This window comes from Phocoena sinus, chromosome 10 (genome assembly GCF_008692025.1).
Source record: "Phocoena sinus isolate mPhoSin1 chromosome 10, mPhoSin1.pri, whole genome shotgun sequence".
Classification (NCBI taxonomy): Eukaryota; Metazoa; Chordata; class Mammalia; order Artiodactyla; family Phocoenidae; genus Phocoena; species Phocoena sinus.
In genome coordinates, this window is record NC_045772.1 from 70,637,709 (window position 1) to 70,661,072 (window position 23,364).

Consider the following 23,364-nt stretch of genomic DNA (forward strand, 5'->3'; position numbering starts at 1 on the left):
AACAATCTAATTCTAGGTAGATTTACAAAAAGAACCAAATTGAACTTCTAAAAGTAAAAAATATTAACCGAAATTAAGAACTCAATGGATAGGTTAAACAACAAATTAGATACAACTGAAGACCTAGAGGGAGTCCTGAACAAAATACCCATAATTTCAAATAGAAAAAGATAGAAAAGACGAAAGAAAAAAATTTAAGAGAAATGAAAGATGGGATGAAAACCTGTGTCCAACTGGAGTACATAAAAGTAGAAATACAGGATACTCAAAATTCAGAAAGTTAACAGTTTATAATTTTCTAGCTCTAATGAAAAATGTAAATTCTCAGAAAGCATAAATTATCTTACACAGAATAAATTTTAAAACATCCTTATCTAGACACATTATAGTGAAACTGCACTTCAAAAGTAAATAAATTTTAAAATAATAATCTCTCCCTTGTCCCTTCATAGGTTGTTGTAAAGATCTAATCTTTTACATCAATAACAATTTCTTACATCAATCTTCTAATATGTATTTTAGTCATATGTAATAAATATATGAGAAATCCTCTCAACCTTGCAGACTATGAAAACCATTAAAATCTGGCTATGTTTTTGCAACAAAATGAATGAAGATGGTTTTCCTTCTTCCTTTAGTTCCCAATCCCTTGAAGGGAAAGATCCTTGAAGCTAAAATGGCAGAGCAAAAACTACGTGGGGCCAAGGTTGCTTTGGGCACTGCTTCTAGTTCCATTCGTTCAACTGGTAAACACTCACTGTGAGTCTACTGTAGGCAAGGAACTGGATGATACAAAGATGATTAATTGGTAATTTTCCTTTCAGCCTATTAGAAAGGTAAATAGCATTGTGGATGAACATATGTTAACTACGAGTAGGAGAAAAAGATGTTATTAACTTTTGGCTGTGTAACTTTCATGGGCAAACAACAGTTGGCTGTGCAACTGATGAATTCAGTGAATAAAAATAAAGTTTTAGCATAAATAAAACAAAATTTAGAAAAGTAAACATGCTGCAAACAAACTGCCCTCTCTTAATACCCAGTTTCAACTAGAAAGTCAATAATTTAATATTTTTTACACTTTTGCTTTACATGGGGCCCTGATCTCTTTCACAATTACAATCAAGAATGTACTATGTTAAAAAAATGGAATGGAGGGCTTCCCTGGTGCAGCAGTGGTTGAGAATCTGCCTGCCAATGCAGGGGACACGGGTTCGAGCCCTGGTCTGGGAAGATCCCACATGCTGTGGAGCAACTGGGCCCGCGAGAAAGCCCTTGCACAGAAACAAAGACCTAACACAGCCAAAAATAAATAAAGAAAAAGAAAGAAAGAAAAAAAAGGAATGGAAAAATATTTTTATGTAAGAACAAATTCTTTACTGAGAGAATCAGATGCATTTCTTCTAGCTTGGTTTCAATAGTACCAAGAATTTTTGCTAACATAGTTTGTGATTAAACACTTAAGTAGAATAAATGAGTACTATTTAACTCTCTAGATTAAAAAATCTGTGTTGGGCTTCCCTGGTGGCGCAGTAGTTGAGAGTCCGCCTGCCTATGCAGGGGACACGGGTTCGTGCCCTGGTCCGGGGGGATCCCACATGCTGCGGAGCGGCTAGGCCTGTGAGCCATGGCCACTGAGCCTGCGCAGCGGGAGAGGCCACAACAGTGAGAGGCCCGTGTACCGCAAAAAAAAAAAAAAAAATCTGTTATTATTAAGACCTTATTTGATCTATAACTTTTGAACAACAAATATAAAGGACAGAAAAACACATGCAGTTGTTGAAGTAGTAAGTACAAGAAGTTTTTCTTAGTTCTCCTCAAACAGTGTCAATTAAGGATGTTAATAAACAGAATAAAATTTCAGGGCAGAGTAACGTAAATCATAATTAGAGAGCAATATAGTATGGACCTGTCCAAGCTCTGGGCAAAATTATAATTAAGAATCCTCAAAAGAAGTGTATGTATGCCTATATGTAAGAGAGAGAGAGAGAGAGAGAGAGAGAGTGTGTGTGTGTGTGTGTGTGTGTGTGTGTGTATATACACCCCTATAATTAAGCCAATGAAGCTAATGAAAACAGATAAATAATCTTCAAAGTCAGAAATATCCTGAAAATAAAGACTGAAATAAGCACCACAATTCAATACAGTCTATATATAGTAAAAGACAATGGAGTATATATGCTCAGGAAAATGTTCAAGAAAAACTGGATACAAAGAAGTGGTTTGGGCTTCCCTGGTGGCGCAGTGGTTGAGAGTCCGCCTGCCGATGCAGGGGACACGGGTTCGTGCCCCGGTCCAGGAAGATCCCACATGCTGTGGAGCGGCTAGACCCGTGAGCCATGGCCGCTGAGCCTGCACGTCCGGAGCCTGTGCTCCGCAACGAGAGAGGCCACAACAGTGAGAGGCCCACGTACCGAAAAAAAAAAAAAAAAAAACAAAAAAACAAGAAATGGTTTAATGGGAGAAAGGCATACTACTACATCTGCTGACGTGGAATTTTAAAAACTTTGTAACTTGAATTCACATACCGTAAATGATTATTTCAAAATCCCCGGAAATAAAATACTTCCTATCAATCTAACATGCAGATTGTATGGATAAAGCAATAAATAAAAGACAAAGCCCTATTCAAAATATGAAATTTCTAATACATCTTTTATAGACTTTTTCCAAGCAAATTAATCTTTTAAAGATATATATACAAAAATTAAGTCCTACTATAGCCTCAATATAATCACTACCATCATAGGTAAAATGGAGATGACAATATAGCATCACATTATCACCATCCTACATTTTTCAGTTATTCAATATCTACTTTGCCTTTCACCTTTCACTCCTAGTAAGAGGGACTCATTAGATGAAAGTGAGAGTTGTCATTTTTGTCCTCCTTTGTTTCAATGACGTTAATTATAATTTTAACCCATTCACAAAGATTATAATTTAAAATACAAGACTACCAAAGGAACAGATTATTTTTCAGTGTGACTTACAAGTTACTTGGTCAGTTTAAGCCTTATTTTTTCTAAGTTGGGATTCCATGCGAATCCACAAAAATCCTGTAAGCACACAAGACTTAATACTTTTCATCTACTATGAAAAATAGTACAAAACAATAATAGCAGCCATGTTGATACTGACAATATACTAGGCAACTTAAATACGCATTCCCACTTAATTCTACCTTTACTATGAAGTGGGTAATATCACCATTCCCATTAGAGTAGTAAGGAAAAACCAAGGCTCAGAAAAAGTTAAGTGACTTTCCCAAAGAAGCACAGCAAGCGGCTGAACTGGGATTCAAGCCAAATCCCCTAACTCTACAGTTCCTACACTACTTATTCTAACTTCTAAAATACTGCAGCAGCACTGTGGTAATTCTCCATAAATCCTTCTACTGAGTATACAGAATTTCATAGTGTGGATGTGCTAGAATCTATTGAGTCATTGTTCTTCAGGTAGAAGAAAATGATCCTTGATGGAAGTTAGAGAAGTAAGAAGCAATGAAAATAATACAAAGGGTAAATATTTAAATAAACCAAATGAACATTAACTGCATAAAATACTATTAAGTATCCTGTGGGGTTTAAAATACATATGAGAGTAAAATACAAACTAAATCAAATCAATCAAGAGGAAGTTCAATGGATTTCAAACGATCTATGGTGCCTGCATTGATCATCAAGGAGTGAAAAGTATTAGTTTATATTAGACTTCAATACGTCAAGGATGCACGGTGTAAAGAATGTACAACTACAAAGAAAATGTGGGTGTATGGGAGATGAACAATAAATTTAAAAATACCAAAGAAAGACAAAAGGACTACAGAACAGGAAGAACAACTAAACATAAATATAACAGTAACTACAGTAAATGGAAATGATTCAAAGAAAAGACATATTTTATTCAAGATGGATTTTTTAAAAACGTTAACTATATGGCTGCTTACAAGAGAAATAACTTAAATACAAGAATGAAAGTAAGGTAACAAAAACAGATATCATGCCCAAACTAACTTAGATAAATATGAGACATTAGAGATTAAGGGGACTATTTCATAAAGACATAAAATAATTCTAAACTCATATGCACTTTACATCATAGCCTCAATATATAAAAGAAATAGAAACATTTAAAAGAGATATGCAAATCCACAAACATATTTGAAGGTTTTGACACAACTCTTTCAGAAACTGTTAAGACAAGCAAAATCAATACAGATATGAAAGAGTTGACACAATAATAAACTTTACCTTATTGACATACTAATAGAACAATGCACTCAACAAATAAAAAGTACATTTCTTTTCAAGTATATGGAACACTTAGAAAAACTGACTGGACTTCCCTGGTGGAGCAGTGGTTAAGAATCCACCTGGCAATGGAGGGGACACAGGTTCGATCCCTGGTCCGGGAAGATCCCACGTGCTGCGGAGCAACTAAGCCCGTGCACCACAACTACTGAGCCCGTGTGCTACAATTGCTCAAGCCCGCATGCCTAGAGCCCGTGCTCCACAACAAGAGAAGCCACTGCAATAAGAAGCCCACGCACTGCAACGAAGAGTAGCCCCTGCTCACTGCAACTAGAGAAAGCCCATGTGCAGCAATGAAGACCCAACAGAGCCAAAAAAAAAAAAAAAGAAATAAAAAAGAAAAACTGATGATGTGTTGGGCTGCAATGTAAGTTACAACAAATTTCATAGGGCTAAAATCCTAAAGAATGTTTTCTGACTAGAGTGGTTTAGAAATAGAAATTTATTTTTTTAAAAACCTACAAAATCCCCATATGTTTGGAAATTAAGAAATATTCTAAATAACTCTAAATAAGAAATCCAAGGAATATTAGGAAAATATTCTGAACTGAGTGACAATAAAAATAACATCAAAATTTGGAAGATGAGCTAATGCCATGTTGAGAGGGAATTTATAGGTTAAAAGAAAAACTACAGGGCTTCCCTGGTGGCGCAGTGGTTGAGAGTCCGCCTGCCGATGCAGGGGACACGGCTTCTTGCCCCGGTCCGGGAAGGTCCCACATGCCGCGGAGCGGCTGGGCCCGTGAGCCATGGCCTCTGAGCCTGCGCGTCCGAAGCCTGTGCTCTGCAACGGGAGAGGCCACGACAGTGAGAGGCCCGTGTACCGCAAAAAAAAAAACAGAAAAACTACAAATCAGTAAGTATCTATCTCAAAAAATTTTCAATAACAGCAATTAAACCAAAAAATGAAGAAGGAAAGAAAACAATAAAGGCAGAATTTTATGAAATATAAAATCAAAACAAGAAAAAAAAAAGAACAAAACCAAAAGTTGGTTCTTTGAAAAAGACTAATAAAGCTGGTAAATTCAGGTTACAATGATCATGGAAGATGTGGCAGCCAACCCCCAGATAGCCCCCAGTGATCCCCACCCTCCTGGTATTTTCATCCTTGTGTAATCCTTTCCTGTTGAGTGTTGGCTGGGCTTAGTGACTCACTTGTAATTAACAGAACAAGGTAGAAGGGACAGACATTATGTGACTCAACAGACCAAAAAAGGCAGCAAAGCATTGCTCTTTTTTGCTCACTCTTGGGGGAGGCAATGATTACATGCAAGAAACTGAAACTCATGCCAACAGCTACATGAGTGAGCTTGGAAGTGGATCTTCCAACTCCAGTCACATCTTAAGAAACTATAGCCCTTGTTATCAGCTTGACTGCAGCCTCGTGAGAGATCCTGAGCCTAGATCCCAACAGGCTTTGTTTGTTAAACTGAGAACATGAGAAACCAATTCTAAAGTTTCTACAGAAATTCACAGTTCCAAGTACAGGTACCCTTGAAAAAAAAACAACAGGGAAGAGGATTTGCTCTACTGGATATCAAGACTTAACTGTAAAGTACAGTAATGAGCACAGTGCAGTACTTTTACACGAATCAAAAGACCAATAGAATAGAACAGAGTCCAGAAACAGATTCACACATATATGGACACCTGACTTATTACACAGGTGTCAATGCAGAACAGTGAGGAACACATGGTCTTTCCAAAAGATGGTTCAGTGTCAAATGGATATCCACATGGAAAAAAGTGAAACTCGATCTCAGCTACATTTAATATACACTATATATAAAATCATTTTCAGATGGATTGTAACTCAATGTAAAAGACAAAACAGAAAAGCTTCTAGAAGATAATAAAAGAGAAAGATATCTTAAATAGGAGACAAATAAAAGCAATATAGAAAAAGACTCAAAAGTCTGGGCTACATTAAAAGTAAGAATTTTTATTCCTCCATAGATATCAAAAGAATGAAAAAGCAAGACACAAAATGGGAAAAGATATCTGCAACACACATAACTAACAAAGGGCTTGTGTGTGTGTGTGTATATATATATATATATATATATATATATATATAAAGAATATATAAAGAACTTCTACAAATCATTTTAAAAAAAAAAGAACTCAACAGGAAAACAAGCAAGAATCTCAACAAGTACTTTACAAAAGAGTACTTGTACTATGTGCGAATAACCATACGAAAATATCCTCAGCATCATCTGTAATCAGGGAAATGCAAATTAAAACCAAAAGGAGCTATATTACATGTAACAATATCAATGAATCTCATAAACACAATGGTGAACAAAAAAAAGCTAGGCACAAAATAATATATACTGTATGATTCCATTTGTGTAAAGCTCAAAAACTGTACTACAATGTTAGGAATCAATTTAGTGGTCACCTTTGGGAAAGGAGGGGCAGTGATTAGGGAGGGGGTATGATGGGACTCCTGGGGTGCTGGTAATCTCTATTTCTTGCCCTGAATGGTAGTTTTCACTAGTGCCTGCTTTGTGAGAAATCATTCAGGTTAACAACTTCTCTGTTTTGAACACTTCTCTCTGTACATGTGTTATACATCAGTAAGGTGACTTTCTTAAAGTAGAGCATATTAGCAATCATAGCAGAGTTTAGCATAATTGAACATCAGCTAACCAGAAAACTGAACGATGCTGAACTGCTCATTTCCCCTCAAGTCCAGATAACTGAAGGATTCGAAATCTTAAGATTCAGTTCAGAGGCAGACAGAAAAATCTCCAAATAATCTCCTGGCTAATTCAAGTAAACAAGTATTCTAAACAGAAATGATATATACTGCATTGTCCAATTTCCTGTACTACTTTTTTTAAAAACAAAATTTAAAAAAGAGAAAGAATAAAGGAAAAGTACACAAAATAGATCATTATATAAGTGACTCCCAACATCAACTCACTTCTAGTGTTTAATTTCAAGTTACCTTTAAGTAGAAACATAAGATTATCTAAGTGCAACTTTTAAAACACTGTCTATAAATGAATTGAGAATATCAATTAACTCACACTGTAGTCAGCAAATGAGTGTATATAACAGACAAGCTTGTTATCTCCTTGCACAATACTTGAATTAAACAACAGTTAAGAGAAGACAGCAGATGTTATAGGAGGGATCACATGTTAAAAATAAGGGATGACAAGTGAAGGGGGATATATGGGAACAATTTATGTTTTAGGAATGGGGAGGGAAAGCAGGGAATTCTAAGGAGAAGGAAACATTAATCTTTTATGGTACTTCTTATGTCTAGAAAAATAGATAAGGACCAGTGAGATAAAAAAGCAATCCAAATGGAAAATGTGAAAGGAAAATTACAAAGCCCTCCAAAATAAATAAAATATTTCATAGTAAAATTATTTTCACATTTCATTTTGAACAAATAAAGGGGAAATCCCCAAAATAAAAACAGAAGTAAAAGGACAAGAGGTAAACAGCCCAAATCTTCACACTGATGAGAAAATGGGCTCTCAAAGTTAAACTTATACAGGAAACTTGCTATAAATTATTCCTAAGAGGTAATCTGAAAGTAGTCAATATTCCAAGGTTGCAAAGAAACAGGCAAAGTAATACTCAACACAACCATAACCACTTGTATAGTGATTTTCAATATATAAAGGGCTTTCACATACAAGAGCTTGTTAATTCTGCAGGAAAACATGCAACTAATCCCATTTAACAAATGAGGAAAAGGCTCTGAGAAGTTAAAGCACTAAATGGAAGCATCCAGCAATTTTTATGCCATACTACTTAGAAATGTTCCCAATGTGAAGTACTCAGAGACTAAATAAAATTGTTAACTTACAAAAGGGGAACTGAATAGCAAGTGACAGTAATTTGGAACCACTAGAGAAGATCCTTACCTAACACTGGTTGACAGGAAACAAAGAAGGGAGGTGAGAGAAGGAAGCTCACACATGGGCTTACGCCATGGGGAATACCTGTATTGGGTACTTTTGTTTAAATGATGACATTCCCAGGTATAATGTCCAGGATGGCCTCATCTCTTCTGGTACTTGCAACATTTTAAGTATGGTTTTTATAAGGCTTGGTATCTGTATTGTCCAAATTTTATATTTTATGTAAAAATAGTATCTTAACAGAGTCATCAATCTCCATATGTATGGATTTATATCAGATATAAATAACTTTTAATTAAACGTAAAAGCTAAGACACTTGGTTTTGACATTTCAAATATAATACAAATTACCTTCTGAGACAGCTTCCAGATGAAACTCCCTTAAAGTGAAAACTTTACTCTTACGTTTCAGCAACAAGTGTCTATAGTAAGAGCATGAACAGAATCTGACTGATAAATTTCAAAAACTCTGAAATTTAGCCAAAATAAATGATTTATTTTCAATGTGTTTTGGGAATAAGAGATTTTTCAGAGGTAAATCGTATGTGAGTATATTTTACTAAATCTATATATGTAAGGTCCGAATAAGTGGTTGGTAATAATGGACTGTTAAATACAGTAGGGTAGACTTGATGTCTAGACTTGATGTCTGCACTTTTAAAAAGTTCGCTACTTGCTCTGATAAAAAGAAAAAACAAAGAATGTTTCTATCATGTAGGACTAGTATAAAATGCTTATTAGATCATGCATATACAATGATAGAGTTGCCACTACTTTGGAAACAATTTCATTTAAACCCATCATGTGTGACTCTTCTCCATGTCTGCAACTCTAGTTAACATTTCAGGAAGATGGTTCATTTGATTAACTTTCAAGCCTTTTCTCTGTAAAAGTAAAACAAAAATATCCTATTTTATATTGAGGGAGAAAGAGCGACCCAGTGAGAGGACTGGGAAGAATCAGCTATATAGTTAGACGGTGACTGAAACTAGACACTTGAAGAAAAGAAGAGGGCCACAGGCAGAATGGTGACTAAACGGAACGTCTTGTCTACTGAAGAAAACCCTTTCTGCACAATTCATTAGCTCAACAAGCACTATTTAATTACTGACTGATACATAGCAGTGATAAATATTTGAGTTTTTAAAAAGCATTTTAATGTAAGTACGCTGTGTCCTCATTAAGAGGTTTAAAAAAGAATCAACACTTAAATATTCTATAGTTAAATCTGAAATTAGCTTCTTTATGTACACATATAATAGTGTGTACAGAAGAAGCAATATTTAGCTTTTAATTTTTAATATGATTTAGATTAGGAAGAGACCTAAGATTATTCAGCCTAACTTTTTTATTTTGATGAAGAAAAGCCAGTGAGCAGCCCATACGGTCACAAAATGGTTAACATGTAGAATTCAAATTACAATAAAAATCACATATTAAGTAGATTGATCTAGACTTACAGCAAAACCATATTAACCTATAAGACTGATGACCTAGACAGGCAACAAAATGATTTCTGAACTAACTTGATTTTTATTAACTAGAGTAAGGAAAAGTGGCCCCAACATGGCTAAGAAATAAAATTTCCTCAATATAACAAGGCTGGCATAGCTATGATTGACTATAAAAAATAATGTCTTTACCAAAACAAAAGTATATTCAGTTTAAGTCTTTGGAAGTTAAAAGAAGGAAAGAAGAAAAATACACAATCCCCCCTATCAAGAGTCTCTGAGTAGTCTCTCTGTTTTAGAACATTAGATTGGCACCCCCTCTGGATCTAAAATGATTCCTGTCTATATTTCAATTATAAATTATCAGATAAATATAGTAATCAACCATTCTGTTAATAGAGAGACTTACTTGCAGGTAGAAATATCAGCTTTTTCATAAAACAGCTTTATGTTATTAGGATAGTGTCCTGAAATAGCCAAAGAGGTCTTAAAAATGAATTTGCCTTCATGGTACTTGTTCTTTTTTGAATTACTCACCAAATAAGAAGAAAGAGGAGATGGACCGTCCCCCTTACAAATGATGACTTTCTGTGATTTGAGGAGCATCATGAGTAATGCATTTAAAGAATATTATCAGGTACATCCCCGCAATTAGATTGGCTTAGATTTTATTAATTGCATCTACTAACATAATTTTTAAGAAAGGCTGATAAAGATTGGTACAAGCAAGAAATTCAGATTCTCTACAAACTCACATATTACAGTTACGCTCAAACTTGGCATGCCATTAGAACCATGAGAGGTAAACAGGCACTCTGGTGATCTCCTATGCAGTTACTAAAACCTGTACAGCACTTCACAAAACATAAACACCCACAGTATTAAAGCAACTCCACAGCCCCAAAATGTATATTTTAAATGTAATATTTTGTTTATTTAAAAAATACATATATATACATTTTTTTAATGTGGAGAAATCAGAGGACCTATATTTTGAAACACAGTTCCCAAGGGATTATAAATGTCTATTAATAGGGGACTAGTTATATATACTGATATAGAATGGTCACTAAAACATTGAACAGGGTACAGAGTATGGTACTGTATTTAAAGAAAAAGCATGGAGACACACACACCAACTTTTATCTCCACTCATCTGAATCAAACATGCTCCAGATGTGTGTGTGTGTATATGTATGTATGTGTGTATACACACATAACATAAATACTGTATATAAACTCTGTGTATACACAAAAATATGTATATATACACATATATACACATACATCATATATACAGTATATCTACACGCTGGGGAAAGAAACTGGGCAGCTAAGAATTATAGGTGAGAACGAAACTTGTTTTCCCTGCATAATCTCTTGTGCCTTTTGAATTTTATCCTTGTGTATTTTATCACTTAAAATACAGCTTTCAATGGATGGGCTGGAGGATATTTTAACATAATAGAAAAGACTTTCATAAATATTTGTTTTGGGTGATATTTACAAAGTGCTACAACTGTTACAACTTATCCAACTGAATATTTAAGATCTATGCATTTTATTGCATGTTAATTATACCACAATTAAAAAACAGACAGTACAAAAGTCTCTTAATTTACATAAAAGGGGGTCATAGTTTTCAACCTTTCAGCACATTAGAAAGTATAGAAGAACCTAAGAAAAAACAGTCACCTCCTTCCAACTCCTTGTTACTCCAAATATGGTACATAGACTAGTAAAATCAGCGTCACCTGGGAGAATGTCAGACATTCCAATCTCAAGCCCCATCCCAGATCTACTGAATCAAAATCTGTATTTTAACAAGATCCCCCAGTGACTTACACCCACATTAAAGTTTGAGAAGCTCTGGTAACTAACTTACCGGAATATTTATGGCAGATATCCAACAAGCTCTGCTTTTTAAAGGCCCCACAGATGTACAACAAAAGCAGAGAATTACAATATAAGCATGGTGCCTTGAGAGTGAAGAGATGAAAGGTTCTTTTTTTTAAGACTAGTTGGCAGAGCAAAAGATCCTAATAAACTTCAGTTACACACCAACTATCCTTACAGTTGCTTCACTAGGCACCTGCTCCTCTACAACTTCTTGGGTCTTCAGGAGGATTTTAGCCACCCTGACACTCTTAGTCATATGATCTGCTAGGCCAACAATGCATATGCATATTTTTTTGTCTGTGTATGTATACATATACGTGTGTGTGTGTGTGTGTGTGTGTGTGTACCCACCCCAGATCTACTCATATTATCTGATTCCATCTGAAGAAAGAGGAAAATAGAACAATCAAAGCCAGATCTTGCCAGTGGGGAATTACAAGAAGACTTAAATATCATTAGATGCCAGAAAATAAAGGATCTCACTGACAGGTTATGTCTAAGCACAATTTTATCAAAATCTATCAGGGATTTTGCAAATCTTAAATAAGAGAATTCCAAAGAGTTAAAGTAAATATTGCTTTATCCCTCAAGGTACAATAGAGGGAAGAAGGGTATGTAATAATGGAGGCTTTCAATTTGCATCGTTCATTCAAAGTAACAATTTGTTAAAAGACAAGATTCCTGGGCTTCCCTGGTGGCGCAGTGGTTGAGAGTCCGCCTGCCGATGCAGGGGACACGGGTTCGTGCCCCGGTCCGGGAAGATCCCACATGCCGCGGAGTGGCTGGCCCGTGAGCCATGGCTGCTGAGCCTGCGCGTCCGGAGCCTGTGCTCCGCAAACAGTGAGAGGCCCGCATAGCGCAAAAAAAAAAAAAAAAAAAAAAAAAAAAAAAAAAAAAAAAAGACAAGATTCCTCACTGGTAAAATATCAAGGAGTAGGATGCACTTTCAAATCAAATAATTCAGTAGTAGTAGGTATGTGAGGACTTAAGAGATATATCACGATCAAGGGGTTAATGCCAAATACCTGAACCAGAATATGAATCACCTATAGATTTCTTTTGAATTTTATTTATTTTTTATACAGTAGGTTCTTATTAGTTATCCATTTTATACATATTAGTGTATATATGTCAATCCCAATCTCCCAATTCATCACCTATATTTTTGTGGATTAAGTCTCTCTAGGAATTACCATAATGACAGAAGAAATTCTGAAGTTCGCCTTTCTAAGCTCAGAAGCCAGAAAGCCTAGGAAAATATTCCAGTATTTGAATGTAAAAGGTGGCCCAAATTGGGTAAGAGGGGATAATCTGGGGAAATAGGGGGAAAAGATACACCACAGGATCCAAAGCATAAGCAGGATAAATGTGCTGTAGCAAGAGAATGAATCATATCCACTAAAAGATATTTATGTAAAAGTGAGATGATTCAAATGATCTCTAGCAACATAATATTCAGAGATGCAATCTGATGTCTTCTGGCTCAAGGATTTTAGACCAGTGGTTCTCCACCATATACGACTATAAGCTGGCAGCTTTTTCAAAAGACACCTGTACCTCTACCCTACCGAATTCTTATATGCCCAGGAATGAGATGGCAATAATATGGCAAAGAACATGAATCTGCTCTTATTGAAGTGATTCTGATACAATCTATATCCATATGCGTGCCCTTAAACATCGAATAAGCCACATTTGTAGGCCCTCTGAATTAAATTAAATTTTGGCCTGAAGATTTAGTTTATTACATATTGTAATACTGCCTCAAGTTAATGACTTTCTTTGGATTCAAGGGCTGAAGGACCTAATTTATATAAACCCTCAAAAAACATGTGGAAATTTATAAGATATCTGAACATACTGCATTTGACATAACAGGGAGAAAAAGCAACTTGGCTATAACACCAATATTTACATTCCTACATAATTCTAAGTTTGATTTGTTGGCCTCATCTATGCAGGTTCTTTTTTTGGGGGGCTATTATTCATTTATTAAATCATGCAATATTTCAAGCATATGGAAAAATATAAATTACTAGACAGCTGTATAATAACTACCATCTAGCTTTCTTAAACCTTTATAATATTCCTATCCATCTGGTATTTAATCTCTAAAAATAAAATATGCAAATGTTGAAAAGAAATCCCCATAAACCTAATTTTTTCATTTTCAAAAATCACTGTAACATCAAGACATGATTTATAAAATAATTACATGTCATTATTTACTAGCTTTGTGACATTTTGAGGAATTCTGGTTTGATTTTCTTGTCAATATATGAAAACCAAAGTACCCTAGCAAGAACACAATAGTTACATTCCAATATTTAACATTATTAAGTTCTCTATTTTATAATGGTTTTACTTCTCTAGTACATCAGAATACAGTAATGACCTTTTAGAGTTATTTTTCTTTCTTTAGCTCATCTTTCCTTGTTCAATATACTTTAGTATCAGATTTTTCATGTGTTTGAACAATGGGCAGATGAAAACAGAAATACAGTCATACTTACAGCTCAAACATATATGGGTGTCTGTAAAGTATACAAACACTGGTTTCATACTAAATAATTTTATGTGTGTGCTGCTAAGCTAGGCTCTACCTCTGACTGGTAACTCACCTTTTCAAGATCAAATAGATCAACTATGACTAATAACAAGAGGAGACAGTACAAAAATATTAATAAATAACAACCCAAAATACTCCCTCCCAATAGGGGAGTCAGTCAAGTTTTTCTACCAGTTATATTCTTAAGAAAACCTCTCCTTTAAAGAGCTGCAATTTAGGTGAAAAAGAAAAATAACATTAAATAATTCATTCACTTAACAATCACTTATCAAGCACTTACTAAGTGCTGGGCCTAGGCACTGTGTTAAGTGGTCAGGTTAAGACACACTCTGATTTCAAGTGACTCAGTGACTATCCATACAACACATATTTCTTGTGAGCCCACTACATGCCAATCGCTATTCTGGGTAATGAAGATAAAGCAGTAAACAAAACAAAGTCCTTGCTCTCATGAAGCTTCCATATGGAAGGGAGACAAGCAAACATATGTCAAATGGTAGGGGAAAAAAAAAAAAGCTACAAAGAAAAATAAGTCAGAGTAAAAAGACAGTAATTTTATATAGGGCAATGATGTTCATATTCGTACTGGAAGATACACCTAGTGAGCAAACCATTTATTTACTCCCATTTAATTGATATCTTGAAAGGCACCAATCTGCCTTTCACATCACCAAATTAAACCGGATTTTCTTAGTCACCGTTTTCCTATATAAGCTGCACAATCATATCTAGGATTTAAATAAGATCTTCTACTTAACCAAGGGAAATAGATTTTAATTGATGTGGAAATGGACAGCACCTTGAGAAAAGGTTTAATTTTGTTCTTAATTTCCAACAGTTTTTAGAAGATTATATAACAATATAATGACATTTACTCAAGGCACTAGAGAGTAACAACATCAAAAACAAACAGCTGTACAACATGTCACATTTTAGAAAGCCCTTTCACATTTCATTTACTTCATTTAATTCTCATAAAGTGATAATACCCTATAAAGCAGGAAATATTTCCATATTGAAACACTTTCAACTTTTCTATGCATAATGAGCATATGCGAGGAGGATTAAAGAGGAAATGATGGCTACTTTTTAAATCTTAGGTAAGACAAAGCCTCTAGGCTTATTCTATTCCAAAATTACATTTCACACTGTATTAAGATACAGATAGAAGGTTTTGTCCTATAACTATTCCTTAAGCAATCTATTCAATCTATTAAAAACAAGACCCTGACTTTTCAAAATGACATCATTAAAATTAGATTTAAATACCTATCCTTTATTTTTTCTTTAATATTTGAAAAATACTTAAAAGTATAATGAAAACCATCAAGAAACATCTGTAATCCCAGTATTCAAAACTAACATTTGCTATTATATTGGTATATTTAATATTTTTCAACGCATCTCTACGTTTAATAGTTCTTTAATTGCTCCACACTAACTAGAATATTAATATTCTCTAAAATAGAAGCTTGTTTTTTATTAAAAAGAGAAAAAAAAAAAGTAAGCAGGGGTGGAGGACCAAACTGATCAAAATTACTGTGAAATCAAATCAAACATATTTTAGAATTTTTTACATTGTAATTTCAGGGTCACAAATGGAAAAAGACAAAATGAAATATTTATTCAATAAATATTTACTGTAACTACTGTGTACCAAATGACAGGAACAGAAGATTTTGTACTTTAAGCAGACTGGATTCTCACCTGTTCAATCTCTTTGGTTTTTGAGGCTATTGCTTTAGAGCGACTGGTTAGCTGACTGTCTTCGAATAATTCTATGCCATCTGTTGCATTTGTCTCAGGTTCTTCTGGCTGGTCAATGAACAATGGTGCCGTGGATCCCGCCTTTAAAAAGAATTAGAAATCTTTTATTACTTTCTTAAAGGACATACAGCATTTTAGATGACTGAATATAAGCACCAATTGGCAGATTATCTCAAGAGAAAGTGCTAAATTTAACCTGTCTTAAGAAAAGAAACACTTTCAAACTTGCTATGCATAATGAACTTATGTGAGGAGGATTAAAGAGGAAATGATGGCTACTTTTTAAATCTTAGGTAAGACAAAGCCTCTAGGTTTATTCCATTCCAAAATTATATTTCATACTATATTAAGACAGAGCTAGAAGGTTTTGTCCTGTAACTATTCCTTAATCAATCTATGTAAGAAACACAGAAGAAAAAAGTCCAACTGGAAGTGAGAAGTGTGAACACACATAAGCAAATATATTACACAGAAACATAGAAAAGGACTCTACTTCAGAAGTTAAAAATACCCTGCCTCCTGTAACCTAAGAATTTATTGAAATAACTGAAAAGAAAACAACTCCAAACAGCAATAATTATTACTTCAACAATACTGCAATAGTTCATTAATGAGTAAATGATCCCATAAAAAGCCCAAGGCCGATTATCTTACTTTCTAAAAATACTTTTGATGAAAAGAGGAAAACTAAATAAATGAGGGAAAACTATTATTTAACTACAATGCATTAGTTTACTCAAAAATTTATTCTATGATAAATGCCAAGCACTGCTCAAGTGACGCTAGATATATCAATGAACAGAACAGACAAAAGTTCTTGGCTTCATGGAGCCTGCAGTAAGCAGTAACTTGGAAAGAGTAAAGTTAGAGCTAATATATTTTACTGTTGTATATTTTAGTTGGGTGGGAGGTGAAGGAGGAAATAAGAAAACTGTACTTATCACAAGTTTATCAAAAAACTTACGGTTTTTGTGATTGACGTAGCAGCAAACAGCAGTAGGTTTACAGAAGTCACAAGATATATATTAATTAGTGGTATTTTTCACCTGTAAAAGCAGTGGCATTCCAACATCTAATGTGTTGTACACTGCCACGACCTCTTTAGAGAGTAATTTGGCAATATTTATCAAAATGTGCCACATATCCCTTTCACCAAGCACCTTCACCTGTAGGAACTTAATCTACAGATACACACATGAGCAACGAATGCTAAGATATGGCTGCCATTAATGGCAAATGATTGAAAACAACCTAAATGTCCATCAAGTAAATTATGCACTATCTAGAACCATGGAATACTAAGAAATCATTTAAAAGAATAAGAACAGTCTAAATATATTGTATAATGTATCCTAATTTTTCTCCTGGCAAGTCCTGAAGGTCATTCCCCATAAATATACTGCCAGTTGTGTCAAAAACAAAAGGGAAGAGGGAAGCATGGGTATATATACCTTTATGCATATATATGAACACACTATCTCTGGAGGGATATTACCTATGGGGAAAAAAATGATAGAAGAGGCTGTCTCAATAGGGATAACTTAGAAGACACTGTACCTTTTCCAATGCCTTTTGAATTTCTGACATGTGCATGCATAATCTACTTTTTTAAAAAACCTGGTTTTTATAAGTCTGAGTTATATATCTTACGGGATTTAAATTGAAAGTACACGAATCATGGGGAGAGGATTCTGGGAAAACAGCAGAATAGGAAGCACTAGCAATCTGTCTCCCAACCTACACAAAAAATTACACTGGCATAATGTCTGATTTAACTGTTGTGGAACTCTGGACTCTGTTGAAGTCTTGTCCCTTCCGAGGAAGACATGGGTGGTAAAACTGAGGTTAAATTCAGCTCTTCACACAGTAGCAGCTGCCCATCTCCCACCCCTACCCACTTGGCAGGAAGCTGTGTACATGTTCCTAGAGCAGCTTACACATTGCTTATGGGAGTCAGACTGGGGAAAAAGTACCCTATCCTTCAAATATCAGGGAACTGTGCTCCGATCACTGATTGCTGCTTCTGATCAGAGGGGCAGACAAACAGGTGAACAGCCATTATTATTATACCTCCCCCGACTGTTGCAAGCCCCTCTTATTCTGACTGAAGTGACTTCCAGGGGATATAAAGGACCAGAACCCTCCCCCTTCATTTTTCACATCTTCCTCTTTTGGGAGCCAGACATTAAAGATAAGAATGTTAAAAAAAAAACTGTATACATGGGGGAAGTTAGAAAGTAAATGGGCACAACAAGGGAAAGGCTCAGAAAGAACAGAGAAGACTTTGTTTACACCTCAGACTGATCCTCAGTACAGAAACAGCCAACAATAAAAAACAAACAGTAACAACAACAACAGCAAGCCCAGGGGAACAGGGGGAATCTGACTTACAGAGTTACCACATTATTAGATTCAAATGCCCAGTGTTCAACAAAAAAAATCACAAATCATACAAAGAAACGGCAAAGTATTGCTCATTCAAAGAAAAAAATGAATCAACAGAAACTGCTCCTGAAAAAGACCTAATGGCAGATCTACTGGATGAAAAAACTTTAAAATAACCGTCTCTAAGATGCACAAAGAACTAAAGAAAGTTGTGGGAAAAGCCAAGAAAGCAATGTGTGAACAAAATGGAAATATCAATAAAGAAATAAAAAACCTAAAAGGAAATGAAAAATAAATTTCATAACTAATAAGACCAATAATTATAATAAAAAATTCACTAGAGGGATTCAAAGGCAGAAGAAAGAATCAGTGAACTTGAAAAACAGGACAAGGAAATAGGAAATTATTGCCTGAAGGACAGAAAGAAAAAAGATTGAAGAAAAGTGAACAGAACCTAAGGGATCTGTGGAGCACCATCAAGTGAACCAATATACACTTAATATATACATCCTTCTGGGAATCTCAGAAGAAGGAGAGAGAGAAAGGGGCAGAGAAGATACTTGAATGAATAACGGCTGAAAACTCCCAAATCTGATGAAAGATATGAATATAAACATCCAAGAAGCTCAAAAAAACCCAAGATGAACTCAAAGAAGCTCAAAAGACACATTATAATCAAACTTTAAAGATAAAGACAAAGGGAGAATCTTGAAAGCAGCAAGAAATCATCATCATCAATACAAGGGGTCTTCAACTAAGATTAAGCAGATTTCTCATCAGAAACTTTGGAGGCCAGAAGACAGTGGACTGATATGTTCAAAGTGTTGAAAGAAAAAACTGCCAACAAAGACTGCTATATCCACCAAAACTGTCCTTCATAAGTGAGGGAGAAATTAAGACATTCCCAGATAAACAAAAGCTGAGGAAGTTCATGATACTAGATCTGTCATGCAAGAAATGCTTAAGGAAGCCCTGCAAGGTGAAATGAAAGGACACTAGATGGTAACTCGAAGCTGTATGGAGGAATAAAGAGCTCAATAAAGTTAAATGCAGAGTTAAAACAGTTAGTATTACTGTAAATAGTTGGAAACTGCACTTTTTATTTGCAACATGATTTAGGAGACTATGACATTTAAAGAAAAAAATTATTAGTGTAAAAACTAGTATCACTGCAATGTTGGTTTATAACTCCAAGTCTTATTTTCTAGATAATTTAATATGCTAATGTATTTAAAATAATTATTAGTTTATGGTTTAGGGAGGCACACAATGTATAACGATGTAATTGTGGAACATCAACAAATGAGGAGGTAGAGACAGAGCTGTAAAGGAGTACAGGCTTTGTATGTTATTGCAGGTAAGCTGGTATAAATTTAAATTAGTGTCACAATTTTAGGATGTTAAATGTCTTCTCCATTGTACCCACAAAGAAAACAGCTATAAAATATACACAAAAGGAAACAAGATAGAAATTTTAACATTTCACTACAAAAAATCAACTAAAAACAAAAGAAGACCTGAATGCAGGAAATGAGGAACAAAAAAGCCACAGGGCATATAGAAAACAAATAGCACAATGACAGGAGTAAGTCCCTCCTCAGTAATTACTTCCAAGTGTAAATGGTTTAAATTCTCCAGTCCAAAGACAGAAATTGGCAGAATGAATAAAAACATATGATCCAACAATATGTTATCAACAAGAGATTCACTTGAGACCCAAAGACACAAACAGGTGGAAACTAAAAGGATGGAAAAAAGATATTCCTTGCACATAGTAAACAAAAAAAAGCAAGAGTGGCTATAATAATATCAGACAGATAAACTCTAAATAAAAAAAGGTTACAAGAGACAAGGACATTATGTATTAATAAAAGTTTCAATAAAGCAAGAAGATATAACAATTACAAACATTTACACACCTAATGACAAACTATAAAAATATATGAAACAAAACCTGACAAAATTAAAGGGAGAAATAAACAGTTTCACAATAAGTAAGGAAATAAGTAAGGGAATAGTGGGCTTAAGCAACACAATACACTAACTACATCTAACAGACATATACAGAACAATCCACCAAACTTCAACAGAGTGTACATTCTTCTCAAGTGTACATGGAACATTTCCCTGTATTGGGGCACATATTAAGTCTCAACAGATTTAAAAAGAAAAATCTGGAAAATTCACAAAATTCTGGAAATTAATGCACTTTTAAACAAACAAAGAAAAATCACAAGGGAAAGTAAGAAACACTTAGAGATGAATGAAAATGAAAACACAACATACCAATGAAAAGAAAACAAAACGCGGTACACACACACACTGCTATATTTAAAATAGATAACCAACAAGGACTTACTGTAAAAAAATTTTTAAAAAAAGAATGTACTCCTAGCCCATCTAAAAACCCCAATCAATTTCCCAAAATTTCACTAAAGTATCTTTTAAACCTATTTAAAAATCTACTAAGGAATTCTAAATAATATAAAGCATTTAACACACACACACACACACACACAATATAGTACACACATACACAATGGAATATTACTCAGCCTTTTAAAAGAAACAGGAAATTCTACAATATGCTACTACATGGATGAACCTAGAAGACACTATGCATAATGAATACTATATGATTCCACTTAAGTGGAATACTATATGATTCCACTTAAGTACTTAAAGTAGTCAAAATCATAATGACAGAAAGCATAATAGTGGTTGCCAGGGACTGAGGGAGGGGGAGAATAAACTGATAAAATTGCTTTGGAGAGTTGTTGTTTAATTGGTGTAGAGTTTCAGTTTTACAGGTGAAAAGAGTTAAGGGGATGGAGGGTGGTGATGTGCATAATAATGTGAATGTATTTAATACCACTGAACTATACACTTAAAATGGTTAAGATGAGCCTTAAATGACACAATAGACTAGACAGATTTAATTGGTATTTATAGGACATTCCATCCAAAAACAGCAGATTACACTTTCTTCTCAGGTGCGCATAGAACATTCTCCATGATAGATTACATCTTGGGTCACAAATCAAGCCTCAGTAAATTTAAGAAAACTGAAATCGTATCAAGCATCTTTTCTGACCACAACGCTATGAGGTTAGAAATCAATTACGGGGAAAAAAACGTAAAAAATACAAACACAAGGAGGCTAAACAATACGTTATTAAATAACCAAGAGATCACTAAAGAAATCAAAGAGGAAATCAAAAAATACCTACAGACAAATGACAATGAAAACATGACAATTCAAAACCTATAGGATGCAGCAAAAGCAGTTCTAAGAAGGAAGTTTATAGCAATACAAGCCTACCTCAAGAAACAAGAAAAATCTCACATAAACAATCTAAACTTACACCTAAAGGAACTAGAGAAAGAAGAACAAACAAAACCCAAAGTTGGAGAAGGAAAGAAATCATAAAGATCAGAGGAGAAATAAATGAAATAGAAACCAAGAAAACAATAGTAAAGCTCAATAAAACTAAAAGCTGGTTCTTGGAGAAGATAAACAAAATTGATAAACCATTAGCCTGACTCATCAAGAAAAAGAGGGAGAGGACTCAAATCAATAAAATTAGAAATGAAAAAGGAGAAGTTACAACAGACACCACAGAAATACAAAGCATCCTAAGAGACTACTACAAGCAACTCTGTGCCCATAAAATGGATGACCTGGAAGAAACGGACAAATTTTTAGAAAGGTATAACCTTCCAAGACTGAACCAGGAAGAAATAGAAAATGTGAACAGACCAATCACAAGTAATGAAATTGAAACTGTGATTAAAAATCTTCCAACAAACAAAAGTCCAGGACCAGATGGCTTCACAGGTGAATTCTATCAAACGTTTACAGAAGAGCTAACACCCATCCTTCTCAAACTCTTTCAAAAAATTGCAGAGGAAGGAACACTCCCAAACTCATTCTATGAGGCCACAATCACCCTGATGCCAAAACCAGACAAAGATACTACAAAAAAAGAAAATTACAGACCAATATCACTGATGAATATAGATGCAAAAATCCTCAACAAAATACTAGCAAACAGAATCCAACAACACATTAAAAGGATCACACACCATGATCGAGTGGGATTTATCCCAGGGATGCAAGGATTCTTCAATATAGGCAAAGCAATCAATGTGATACACCATATTAACAAATTGAAGGAGAAAAACCATATGATCATCTCAATAGATGCAGAAAAAGCTTTTGACAAAATTCAACACCGATTTATGATTAGAACTCTCCAAAAAGTGGGCACAAAGGGAACCTACCTCAACATAGTAAAGGCCACATACGACAAACCCACAACAAACATCATTCTCAATGGTGAAAAACTGAAAGCACTTCCTCTAAGATCAGGAACGAGACAAGGATGTCCACTCTCACCACTACTATTTAACATAGTTTTGGAAGTCCTAGCCACGGCAATCAGAGAAGAAAAAGAAACAAAAGGAATACAAATTGGAAAAGAAGAAGTGAAACTGTCACTGTTTGCAGATGATATGATACTATACATAGAGAATCCTAAAGATGCCACCAGAAAACTACTAGAGCTAATCAATGAATTTGGTAAAGTTGCAGGATACAAAATAATTGCACAGAAATCTCTTGCATTCCTATACACTAATGATGAAAAATCTGAAAGAGAAATTAAGGAAACACTCCCATTTACCATTGCAGCAAGAAGATTAAAATACCTAGGAATAAACCTACCTAGGGAGACAAAAGACCTGTATGTAGAAAACTATAAGACACTGATTAAGGAAATTAAAGATGATACCAACAGATGGAGAGATATACCACGTTCTTGGATTGGAAGAATCAATATTGTGAAAATGACTATACTACCCAAAGCAATCTACAGATTCAATGCAATCCCTAGCAAATTACCAATGGCATATTTTACAGAACTAGAACAAAACAATCTTAAAATTTGTATGGAGACACAAAATACCCCAAATAGCCAAAGCAGTCTTGAGGGAGAAAAACAGAGCTGGAGCAATCAGACTTCCTGACTTCAGACTATACTACAAAGCTACAGTAATCAAGAGAGTATGGTACTGGTACAAAAACAGAAATA

At 34.6% G+C, this 23,364-nt stretch overlaps 1 protein-coding gene across 12 annotated transcripts in view; it reads right to left on the bottom strand.

Annotated features, from left to right (window-relative positions):
- The window catches only part of PPHLN1 (periphilin 1), a 142,171-nt gene that overhangs the window by 32,033 nt on the left and 86,774 nt on the right, over positions 1–23,364 (bottom strand). For all 12 annotated transcript variants that reach the window (XM_032646022.1, XM_032646021.1, XM_032646013.1 and 9 more), the window contains one exon: positions 15,827–15,967. In XM_032646022.1, the coding sequence (XP_032501913.1) occupies positions 15,827–15,967 (141 nt within the window). The remainder of the gene's footprint in view (positions 1–15,826; positions 15,968–23,364) is intronic.